The sequence below is a fragment of the Suricata suricatta genome, chromosome 12 (genome assembly GCF_006229205.1).
Source record: "Suricata suricatta isolate VVHF042 chromosome 12, meerkat_22Aug2017_6uvM2_HiC, whole genome shotgun sequence".
Lineage (NCBI taxonomy): Eukaryota > Metazoa > Chordata > Mammalia > Carnivora > Herpestidae > Suricata > Suricata suricatta.
This window is the reverse complement of record NC_043711.1, coordinates 2132281-2144496: the sequence shown is the minus strand read 5'-3', so window position 1 is coordinate 2144496 and position 12216 is coordinate 2132281. Positions and strand designations below refer to the sequence as shown.

General features: G+C 60.5%; 2 protein-coding genes across 2 annotated transcripts in view; both read right to left on the bottom strand.

Annotated features, from left to right (window-relative positions):
- The window catches only part of NCLN (nicalin), a 19020-nt gene extending 16885 nt beyond the window's left edge, over nt 1-2135 (bottom strand). Inside the window, exons 1-2 of the mRNA XM_029916413.1 lie at nt 2101-2135; nt 5-151 (exon numbers count right to left, since the gene is read on the bottom strand). Of these exons, the coding sequence (XP_029772273.1) occupies nt 5-151; nt 2101-2135 (182 nt within the window). The remainder of the gene's footprint in view (nt 1-4; nt 152-2100) is intronic.
- Nucleotides 2136-2699: 564 nt separating this feature from the next.
- Nucleotides 2700-5747, bottom strand: S1PR4 (sphingosine-1-phosphate receptor 4). The gene has a single exon (XM_029916653.1). It carries the CDS (start codon nt 5644-5646, stop codon nt 4489-4491), a length of 1158 nt encoding a protein of 385 aa, XP_029772513.1. The 5' UTR covers nt 5647-5747; the 3' UTR covers nt 2700-4488.
- Nucleotides 5748-12216: the final 6469 nt, after the last annotated feature.

Sequence of the window (12216 nt, the reverse complement as noted above, 5' to 3'; positions counted from 1 at the left end):
TCACCTCAGCATGGGTAGCCGCTGGGGTCCTGCGGGCGCCGCGCCGGGCAGCCCGCGCCTGCTCTGGGGTCCTGCGGGCACCACCACGGACCGCCCCGTCCGCCGCGCTTCCCCCCGGGAGTTGTAGTCCTCCTGGCGCGCGCGGAGCCTCCTGGGAGTGGTAGGCCCACTCTGCTACTTCCCAACGGAGACCGCCACGGTAGACTGTTGGTCTAGAACTGATGACATTTCACATCAACTCCGAGTCCGAAAATACGGAGACTTTAAAACAACTATATGCGGTCGAACTTTCTCCAACGCCGTCTTTGTGGTGGGATGAGGGAAGCGGCGAGACGCGGGAGGGGCAGGACGTGATCTTTCGACCCGGAAGGAAGTTGGAATGAGTGACGAGAGTGGCCCACCCAGTGCGCGCAATCTCCTGGGAATTGTAGTCCTCTTGAACAGACGCAAGGATTCATGGGAGCTGTAGTCTTCCTGGCAGAAGTCAGAAAATCTCTTAAAACAACCAAGGCCCATAGATGTTAGACTCCGCGACGGCGAAGTCTTTTGTCCGCTTTGTGAGTTAATGTATCCCGGACCCTAGTATGAGGCCTGGCACACAGTGGGTAGGCTATGCCGTTTGGGGATGGATGAATGAAAGAAGAAAGAGATCAGGATAGAAGTTTACTAAAGGGATGATGCAGTGGGTTATGGGACTTGTAGTCTGGAGCCTGGAGTTTGAGCAGGATTGGTGATAGGATGATTGGTACTTAGGCTTGTTCATATTTGGGGCATATTCACAGTAAAAAAAAAAAAAAAATTCTTTTCGTTGTGTATAAATTGAACTGGGTGTCCCATAGTTGTTTTTTTCGAATCGGGCAACCTTAAGATCCCACAGTCTGCCTGCCAGGGGTCCTAAGGAGCGTCCATAACTCATACCCCTTGTACAGATGGGAAGACTGAGGCCACAGGAAGACTGGGCCCTAGCCCCCAGTGAGTTGATGTCCAGGCTCCATTACAGCTCCTGGAGGACTTGGGGGTGGGGGGGCCTGTTCTGCCCCAGGTCTGAGGTGGCATGTGTGCTGACCGCGTTCCGGAGTCAAGTCTCAGTGCCGACCGACCCCTCCCAGTTGTGTGACTCTGGGCAAAGCTTCACCTCTCAGAACCTCAGTTTCCTCAGCTATCTGATAGATGATAACCAGCTGCCCTTTCCCCAGCCCCCCTGCTCAGGGGTAAGAATTCAGTAAGATGATCCCCGGGGAACTGAGTCAGAAAGAGCTGGGCACACATTAAGGGCCCGGCACAGCACTGGCGTGAGAATGCACCAGCTCGTGCAGCCTCGGGGCTGCTGCCTGTCCTGGCCCTCCGCCCCCACCTCCTGCAAGACTAACACCTTCCTGAAATGACTCTGGGGTTGGTCGCCAGCAACCAGAGTGGGACCTTCGTGGGGACAGGCAGCAGGGTGTCTATGGGCGGAACCCCAGTGCCCAGAGCGGGGCCTGACACACAGTGGGGAATGAATGAATGGATGAATGAGTAAGTGGAGTGCCGGCCCCTCCCTCCTGGGCCTGTCCCCACTTCCGGCCACCGCCCCGGCCCTCCAGGGAGGTCCTGGGCCTGCGGGGTCAGAGGTGGCCCGGCAGGCCAGGGACAAGGGCCAGAACGCACTGTGGCCCATGTGCCCTTCCATCCGCCCTGTTCTTCCGGGTCAGGCTCTGAACCCACAAGACACAGACGCTCTCACCCGGAGGCGGCCCGAGGAAGGGGCCTGAACTTAGCTCGGGTGGCGAGGCGTGGGCCCTGGAGCCCTCCTGGTCTCCCCGCCTGGAAGATGGGGAGATTCCACTCCTCCCTTCCAAGCAGGATGGAGAAGCCACCTGCTCAGCCCCTTCTGAGGTGTGTGACCTCGGGCCCATGCCTGCATCTCTCTGGTCCTCAGTTTCCCCATCTGTAAAATGGCTTTAACAGTGGCGTTTGCCTCCCTAGAGGATTTGTGAGGGTGAAATGAGCTAATGATGAGAGCAGCGTTCCAGGCACCGAGCGATCCAAGAGCCTTTGGTGCTGCTGCCACTCATTTAAAACCACACACACGGCAGTCCGAGGGCCTCGAGGGGCCCTCACCTCATCGGCGTGCCCGGAGGCCCAGGGCTCTCCATAGTCTCATTTTATGGGAGGAAGTTGAGGCCCGCCGGCGGCTGGCAGAGCCGGAAGACGATAGCAGGTTACAGACGCTTGTCAACCGGCAGAAGTCAGGATTCAGGGGGGCGGTTCTGCTGCTGGCAGGGAGGGGGCTGGGGCGGGGAGGAGGGAGAGGAAGAGATTTCTGAGGCTCAGAGGAAGGCATGCTGTTGGGCCAGTTCTCGGAGCTCCGGTCGCAGCAGGGACCCAGACACCTCCACGGTCTCCCCCGTCCCAGAGCTGATCGTCCAGGCGAGGCGACGGATGAGTGACCGGAAGCGGTCACAGCTGCAGTCGGTGTGGGACACGCAAGCAGCTGTGGGAGCTGAGAAGAGACCTAGGGAGGAGGGGGAAACAGGGAAGACTTCCTGGAGGAGGTGACCCTAAAGCCGAGACCCGAAGGGGTGCCAGGGCCAGCTCACACGGGCCCAGGGCACAGGCTGACAGGTTCAGGGCAGCCCAGGCTCCACTCACCGCAGATTCCACCGAGACCTTACCACGCTTGCTGCCGTCACCGATAAACGCGACAAGAGTCAGAAAAATAAAAGAACGTCCCAGTTTATTGCACACCTGGCCACGTGCCTGGAGTTTCTGGACAACAGACGGCCCCGTGATGATGGACCTGTCGTGCGTCTACACCATCCCCAGCAGTGGCCCCGAGCCACATGCCACTAGGGAGTGCTGGAGATGTGGCCGGCGTGACTGGACGCCATGGGCTGAATCGTGTCCCCCTCAGAGCTCACATCTGAGTCCTCAGAATGAGACTGGATCTGGAGAGAGGGTCTTCACGGAGGTGACCAAGCCACGAACTCGGTCCGCGCCGCTGTGACGGGGCCCCTCCAGCCCACCGATGCACCGAGAAAGTGGATTTTAAAATTCCATCTCATTTGCGTTTGTTGAAAACGGCGGCCCGCGGCTGGCAGCACAGCGCACGGGGTCCACGCACCCCACCATCATCGTGCGGAGAAGCCACCGAGGGCCAGAGAGGAGCCGCCCTGTGCCCATGTGGCCGGCAGGGCTGCCCCCCAGGAACGCGGCGGGACGGAGGCAGGAAGACCTGGCGAGAGGGACTTTCTGCCACTGAAATTGGCCGCAAGTCGCCCGCGCCGTCCAGCAGGCTGGCCGCGATGCCACGGGCTATTTAAACTCAAACTAAGTTCTGCTCGCCAGCAGCGCTGACCCCGATCAAGTGCTCAGCAGCCACGGGGCTCCCGGAATGGACCTCGCCTTCCCACCATTGGCAGGAGCTTCGTCAGGCGCACTGGACGCCACTCGGCCTGGCGAGGGCCTCCTGCCAGGGGTTCTGTCCGTATTCGGCCCATTTTACAGGAGAGAAGGGCAAGGCACTTAGTGCTAACGGGAACTCCGGGGGCACCTGCGTGGCTCGGTCGGTTGAGCATCTGACTCGATCTCAGCTCAGGTCTTGATCCCAGGGTTGTGGGTTCAAGCCCCACCCTGGGCTCCACGCAGGGCGTGAAGCCTACTTAAAAAAAAAAACCAAGAAGATGGAAGATAAAAGCTATGGAAGCCGTATAACTAGGAGATGAAGTAAACTTTTTAAAATGATAATAATAAATAAAAGGAACTCTAAGGAGGGGGCAATTCCCGGAGGTCGGGAGGGCCAGGCGGCTGCCGCTGTTACCCCCAGATGGGGCCCCCCCGCGAGGTGCAGGCCGGGAGGAGTCTGCGGGGCCAGGATGAGAGATGAGGCCCGGAAAGGGGAAGTGGGCGAGAGGGGCTGGGGGCCCACCTGGCGGCCCGGGGCTCTCGCACTTCCACACGCGAGTGCACGCGGAGGAGTCTGTGCACACGCAGACACGCCCACACACACCCGCTGGCCCGTGCCCACCTCACTCCCTCGCACACACACTCATCCTCACTCTGCCTCCCGCCCTCAGCACCACACCCCGGATCCACACAGGCCCACGGCCCTCCCTGGCAGGGGCACACCTCCTCCCACGCTGCCCCACGCCATTGTCCCTCTGCCCCCACGGGGAATGCGGGGGAGGCTGCAAACTTCCGAGCCGCCGGCCGCCCCCCCACCCCGGCAGCCTGGGAGCCCCCTGAGGCCGGGAGGGGCGGGGACTCCCCTGGGGAACGACTTGGGAGCTGCGGAGGGACAGAGCAGAAGCCCCGCCCTGCCCCAGCGGCAGTCGTCTCCTTCTCCAGGGAGACCACGGGACACCGGCTTGGCGCCCGCAGGCCCGGGCACTGTGAGGAGGGCACAGGACCCTGGGGCGCACCCCTGGCTGGTGGCCCCGCCCCCGCCCCTCCGTCGGAGCCCCCTGCGCCCTGGCGGTGCCCCGGCCCCCGCCCCTCCCCCGCGGTGGCTCAGACGCTCCGCACGCTGGAGATGCTGGACAGAGGCTCCCGCATCCGGAAACTGAGCGACCGGGAGCCCCGAAAGCTGTCCCTGGGCCTCAGCGAGCTGTCCGTGGTGGAGGCTTCGGAGTGGGCCTGGGCGGCCTTGAGCAGGCAGTCCCCCGGCCCCCGCAGGCCCAGCCGCAGGCACCCGCAGCACAGAAAGCCCAGCACGGCCTGGCACACCTCCCGGCTGCGGAAGGAGTAGATGAGCGGGTTGACCGCCGAGTTGAGCACGGCCAGCGCCAGGATCCAGTCCATGCCGCGCAGGTATTCCTGCGCCCAGTCGTTGGAGCTGAAGACGTCGGCCAGCAGCAGGCCGAAGAGCGGGCCCCAGCACACCAGGAAGGCCACCAGGATCATGAGCACCGTGTTGAGCAGCCGGCGGGCCTTGCGGCGGGCCAGCACCCGGGGCGCCTTCCGCCCGTTGGCGCGCACCACCCGGAAGATGGCCCCGTAGAGCACCATGATGGCGGCCAGCAGGCAGGCGAAGACGGCCACGCAGAAGACGATGTACTCCTTGGAGTAGAGCGGCAGCAGGCTGGAGCAGCGCGGGAAGGCGCACACGCAGTTCCAGCCGAGCAGGGGCAGCAGCCCCAGGAGGCCGGCCAGCAGCCAGCACAGCCCGATGAAGCCGTACACGCGGCCCGTCTTGCCGGCCCCGCCGCCGCCCAGCGGCCGCGCCATGGTGGCGAAGCGCTCCCCGGCCGTGAAGAGCAGGCTGAAGGTGGAGGCGGCCAGCGCCATGAAGAGCAGCCCCTCGCGCAGGAACCACTGGGCGGGCGCCAGCAGGAAGGTGCGGGCCCCCGACAGCAGCACGTTGGCCAGGTAGGCGACGCCGGTGAGCAGGTCGCTGAGCGTGATGTTGACCAGGCAGTAGTAGACCCAGCGCCGCGAGCGCATGCGGGTCACGATGGCCACCAGCACCAGCAGGTTCTCCAGCACCACCAGGCAGCTCACCGCCACGAAGAGCCCCCGCAGGCCCCCCAGGCCGCCCTCGTCGGGCCCGGCCCGCCCCGCCAGCCGGCCCGAGTGGTTGTAGTGCAGGACGAGGAGCCGGCTGTGCCCGCTGGCCGCCAGCTGCTGGCACGACTCGGGGGCGGCCGCTGGGGGCCCCGTGCCGTTCATGGCGGTCCCCTGGGACAGACTGAGCCCCGGGCGGCTCACCCCCGGGCAGGGTGGGGCCGCTCGCCTTGCCTGGCCTCGGTTTCCTGTTATTCGAAATTTCCTGTTATGTTCAAGGTACCCCCAGCTGGCGGTGAGGCCGGGGACAGGGAGGGGCATCCCAACGGTCGGCTCCCACCCCGGCAGCCGCGACACCCTATCTGTGCCCCCTCGTGCCTCTGAGAGCCCGGGAAGGGGAGGGCCCCCGAGGGGAGGGGAGACGGGCCCCTCCGGGCACCGCCACCCTCTCCTGGGCCGGCCGTCTCCCCGGCCCCCACAGGCTACGGCCTCCAGTACCCCGTTATTCTCCCCGACAGCTCCCAGCCTGCCTGGCATACAGTAGGTGTTTAATAAGTGTGTTAAATGACCGCACACACATAAGCAGCCCCAGACACCTCATGGAAGGCACAGGCACATCTCATTTTATCCCCATGACAGGGCCGGGCCTGGCCTGCAGTATGGTGTCCGCAGACAGGGAAACAGGCCTGGGGCGGTGACACTAGCCATCCCCGGTCACCCAGGAGAACTCACAGTTGGAGGGAAACACCCAGACAGGGACACATGTGGGTCTCGGCCAGGACCCTCGGGATTGCCGCTCCTGGGTCTGAGCCGGGGCTGCTCCCCTCACCCCTGGAAGGGGTGGGGCTCATAGGAAAAGTGGGAGCTCCCCCCCTCATGTCCATCCTGACCCACTAGGCTCTCCAGCTATTGGGGACCGGGGCATGGGCGCCGGGGCGGGGGGCTGGGGGGAGGCGCGAGTCGAGGCTGTCCTGGGGGGTCTTAGTGGAAGAGGCCCAGAATCACACAAGGGGCTCCAACAGCCCGTGAGTCTTGGCAATCACGAGACCGGGGCTGGGAGCAGACCAGCTTCCCCGCTTCCCTCTGTTCAGCGTTCAGCCCTGGGAGCAGGGCGGGTGCAGGGAGCCCCAGGCAGAGGCGCTGCCTGCGGAGGCGGTGGCGTCCTGTCACGGGAGGTGACCACGCAGGTCTGAGGAGGGGGTTGTGGGAACAAAGCGCCCAGGCATCGGGGGTGTGAGGCTGGGGAGGGGGACACGCAGCCAAATCTTGCTCAGGGAGCGCCCGATACCTGGGAACTGAGCCCCAGCCTCAGCTTCATAAGGAACTGCCCAGCTCAGGCACGTTCACAGGGACACTGTGTGTGCTGAGGCTGAGCCCAGACCTTGAAATGGTCCCTGATCCCGGATTGAGCCCTGAGCCCAGACGGAGCCCTGATCCTGGACTGAGTCCCGAGTCCAGGCTCAGCCCTCATCCTAGACAGATCCCTGAGCCCTGGCTGAACTCTGACCCCAGTCTCAGGGAGCAAATTCGAGACTCCAGTAAATGTTAAGAGAGCGGAGTCTGACTAGCCAGGCCGAGCTACCCAACAATGACCTTCTGCCACACTTCACCTGCGGCCCAGGGGCAGGCCGTGTGTGCCCTGTACTGTATTTAGTCTCGTGATTATCCCCACGGGACAGAAGGCCACTACCCCCTCTAGAAACCTGCCCGGAGACACGGCTCTGCCCGTACACGAGCACGGGCACAAAAGTGATTCGTGGTTGTTTGTGAAGGCAGAACATTAGCGGCAGCCCAAACGCCTGCACGCGGGGGGAGGCCGGCGGGCGATGCGGTACGTGAGGGACCACGCAGCTGCGAACAGAGGGGGTGGCCGGGAGCGGCCTCCTGGACGCGGGGTTACGTGGGGGAAACACAAAAGGCTATCGGTAGCACGCCACCTTCTGCAAAACAAAGAAGGGGAAATAAGGCACAGATCTGCTGGCTTTTGCAAAAGAAACATGGGACAGATAAACCAGGAGCCAATGAACTTGGCTCCCTCCAGGGGTGGGGGGCAGAGCTGAAATGGAAAGCGGCGGCGCTGACGGCCTCAGCGTTGTCCTCACCCTCCGGGGGCGTCGAGGAGCTGGATGGGAAACACCAGCAGCGGCAAACCACGGCCGCCCGGAAGCAGAGCGGAACCCGCGGTGCGACTCCAGGCCCAGCACGCCGGAGACAGAAGGAACTTACAGAAAAAGAAAAAAGAAAAAGAAAAAACAGTGGACGTTGTTCGGTACATGAGTCTCCAGGGCTGGCAGGCTTTCGCAGTTCTGAAAGTGTCGTGTGTATAACGGGACGGAGCCACGTCGCAAGGGGACTGACGCTCGTCCGGAGAGGCTTCAAGGGGAGGAAATAGGAGGTCGACGTGGAGTAAGAGAAGCACAAAACAGCCCAGAGGGAACGTATCCGCATGGACCGTGATGAGTTGTTTTATTTTGTTAAGTTTATCTATTTTGAGGGGGGAGAGAGGAAGAGAGAATCCCAAGCAGGCTCCACGCCATCAGCACAGAGCCCGACCTCGGGCTCGAATTCACAAACCGTGAGGTCATGACCTGAGCCGAAACCAAGAGTCGGACGCTCGACCGGCTGAGCCCCCAGGCGCCCCAGGCCCTGTGGTGATTTAAACAAAAATTCCCTTCATAACTCTGTCCACTGAGACAAGCCGGTAACCACAGTTACATCGAGCCCCCCGATCTTGGCTTTTGAATCCCGCCTGCAGGGCTCCCAGGGGAACCAGCTGTTTCCAGGGGTGGGGCAGGGAGAGTGCCCAAGGAGCCGGCGAGTTCACCATGTGCCCCGAGTCAGGATGGGGGCGTGTCAGAGGCACGGGGGCCAGCCTGATGGGGGGAGGGGGGCTTCTGGCCAAATCTGGAGCGATCTGGGCATCGGTTCTGAGTGACCTTGTAAGTGGGAAAGACTGGGGTGCCCGGGGGGCTCAGTCGGTGAAGCGTCAGACTTCGGCTCAGGTCATGATCTCACGGGTCATGGCTTTGAGCCCCGCATCAGGCTCTGTGCTGACAGCCGGAGCCTGGAGCCTGTCTTCAGATTCCGTGTCTCCCTCTGTCTCTGCCCCTCCTCTGCTCACACTGTCTCTCTCTCTCTCTCTCTCTCTCTCTCTCTCTCTCAAAAATAAAAATAAAACATTTAAAAGATTTTTTAAATAAAAAAAAGTAGGAGAGACTGGAAGGAGTGGTTGGCGCCAGGGGAGGGGACAGTCAGGGTGTGATGGGGACAGAGTTCAGTTTCACAAGGGGTGACTGGCTGCACAGCATTTGGGATGGTTTGATGCCCCTGAACTGGGCATTTGAAGTGGTTGAGGTGGCCAATGTTATGTTGAAGTGCGTTTTATCACAATAAAACCAAGAAAAAAAAGAATAATCTTTCCATGTGATCCCCCTCGCTGGTGGACGTCCCCCCGTAACGGGGTCAGAACAGTCGTCACTCTGTGACCGCGACAGCGGGGCTCGAACCCACAAACCGTGAGATCCATGACACTGAAGAAGTCAGATGCATAACCCTCTGAGCCACCCAGGGCCCCCAGATCACTTTTTAATTGTGAGGAGAAAAAACGTCTTCCTCCAGAAGCCCGGCGGATGCGGTGTTTACATGACGAGCATTGTGCCTTCCTGACGGGCCATGCCCACGGGGACCGGTCACATCCCACAGGATAACTGGCCTGTACACTCTCCAAAGAGTTGAGGTCACGAAAGGTTGTGAGAGACAGTCTTGGATCGTAGGAGAACCAGGATGTGTGGAATTCAGGGCAAGAGTGACCCCGGACACGGGACACTAGCGTGGGGATCTCGGGGTGACTGATGGGATTTTCACTTGGGCTGTCTATTAAATAACATTATGCCGTCAATGCTAGATTTCCTGAATTTGACCATCGCCCTTGGCTTATGTATCAGGCCGTGTTCTCACTCTCAAACTATTTAGAAAAATTAAGATTTTCTATAGAGTATATTATATACTCTTAGAATCCATGCATAGCGAGACCCAAAGCAAAAGGTTAACACAGGCGGATCTAGCTCTGGGAGTTAGACTTTTTCTGCAAGGGGCCAAATAGTAACTGTTTTCAGCTTTTCGGGCCAGGTGGTCTGTGTCACCATTCCTCCCCTGTTGTAGCGGATGCTGGCAGGAACAATATGTAAGTTTGGCCGCGTGCCAATAAAACTTTATTTGCCGAAGCAGGCTGAGCACAGGTCGCTGTGGAGCGCTGACCTAGGTGAAGGGTATATGGAGTTCGCTGTCATCATTTCGCAACTTCTTGCCTCACTTTGTGGTCAGGTTGTGGTCCCTAAATATCACTTCCCATTCAAAAGAAGCAGGGCTCCTCAGAGAAATGACCGGGTGCAGGGTTGGGGCTGGGCGAGTGCAGGGGGAGCTGAAGGCGATGGAACTCTCCAGGCTAGTGGGGGCGTGTCCGCAGGACCCAACTCAGAGGCGCCCCCTGCTGGCTGGACGGAAGGGCAAGACACACGTGGAGCAGCGACGTCCATGAGTCACAGACACGCGAAGGAAGGCGACTCTGTGGTTCGCTTCCGTGGATAAGTGGGGACGGGCGTCATTGCTCTGAGAACTGCGAGGTCAAAGTCACGAAGCAGAAGAGGAGAGGTTTATCCGTCTCTCCCGCGCGGCTTCCAGTTACTCGTTACGGAGCGGTGGAGTTTGTCCCCTGTCATACTAAGTTTTCTACAATTATTCTTAACTGTGATAAAATCAGAGCATAAAATGAACCATCCGTCTCTAAGGCGCACAGCTCAACCACGTCAGGCACACGCACACTGTCGTGCAGCCGCCCCCACCACCCGTCTCCAGAACCTTCCATCTCCCCAGACTGAGACTCTGTCCCCATGAAGCACTGACCGCCCACCCCCTGCCCCCACCATCCACTCTCTGTCTCTGTGGACGGGACGCCTCTAGGGGCCCCTGCGAGTGGGGTCACGCAGGACGTGTCCTTCTGTGTCTGGTTCTGTCACTGCGCACTGCGTCGTCCGGGTCCGTCCACACGGTGGCAGGTGGCAGGATGTCCTACTTTTTTTTAAAGCTTATTTATTTATTGATATTGAGAGAGAGAGAGACATATAGCGAGCCGGGCAGGGATAGACAGAGAATCCCAAGTTCGATCCCACGAACCGCGGACCACGACCTGAGCTGAAATCAGGACCCAGGCGCCCGCGATCCCTTCACGCTAAGCTTTACGGCGGGACGACACTGCGGCGCATGCGCGGGCCGCCCATGGTGCGACCTTCGTCCGACGCTGGCCTCGCTGGCTGTTTCCGCTTCCAGGCGGCTGCGCACGCGCTGCTGGGAACACGGTGTGCGGTGCTTCTCCGAGACCCTTTGGATTCTGTTGAGTGTTTTTTGTTTTTTTTAATAGGATAATCCCAGGCAGTAAATGCAGAGAAAATGAAAGCATTAGAGTCCCCCCCACTCTTACCATCCCCAAGGCTGAGTCCGCAGAAGGTTCTCCCGGGCCCCGAAGACCATTAGGAGAGAGGCTCCCGGGAAACTCGTGACCGACGAAGCGGACGGATACCCCTCCGTGCAGGGCTGAGCGTTAACACGAAAGAGAGCGAGTGAACTTGACGTTCTGCTCCGCGTCTCCCAGGGCCGCAGAGACACGCGCTCGCCGGGAGGGAACCGAGCAGGCGCTCCGTGTCCTGGGGCAGAGGACGCGTGGTCCCAGGGGACGGGGAGGGGCACGAGATGCCACCCGCCGGTCAGGAGGCTGGGATCCGGGACAAATGAGCTGGTTTCTTCAACAGGTAAATGGCAGCGAGAAAAAGTTCAGGGATGCGGACAGATGAGCTACGGCGGCCAGCACCACGTGGGCTCCGTGTGCGAGCAGACGCCCGAGGGACGTGGCCATCCGTGTCCTGACACGTTGCCCCCCGTGGGAGGCGCCGCGATCGGGTCCCGGCACCATTCCCGCGGGTTCTCCCCCAAAATGCATGGCGTCAGTCAAATCGAGGGCAAACATCGGACAAACGCAAGTTTCGGGAACCGAACAGAACCCTTCCTGGGCTCCATCCGGGATGAGGGCACAGAGCCAATACAGCACAATGCGGGATTCTGGACCAGGAATTCCACGAGCTAGGTGACACGGGCGCATGGACACTGGCTTTCTTGTGTCGCCAGCCTGGCGGGCTGCATCGTCACCTGACAGGTAACGTCAGGGGACGTGTGCCCGCGGCCACCTGGGAGCTCGGCACCATGCCTGCGGGGTTTCTGGACATCTAAACTTACTGCAAAATACAAAGTTAACACAACGAAGACGTGTACAAGGCAAATGGAAAGATCTGGACACTGGGTATCTAATATTCACGAACCATCCCTGCCTTTCATAGCTGTGATAATGTTACATTATGGTTACGCTTTGGGAGAGGGAGGGCTTTTGTTTCAGACCCGGGCCCTGAAGAGAGTGACAATGAGACAGCGTGACATCAGGGATAGAGTCACCACGAGTCAGGCTCCGTGGGGCCAGGAGGCTGGAGGGCCGGAAGCGGGCCGGTCTGGAAGGGCCAACACCAGCCGTGAAGGGATAGAGTCTGGGTCCCGAGCTTAGGGTCAGGACACTTTGAGGGACCTGTGCGAATGTCTTTCATTTCTTTTTGAATTTAGAAGAAGGAAGCAAATACAATCATCATGAATATGTAATACAGAGCCCCTTCTGGATTTCATTGGTCTTTCTACCAA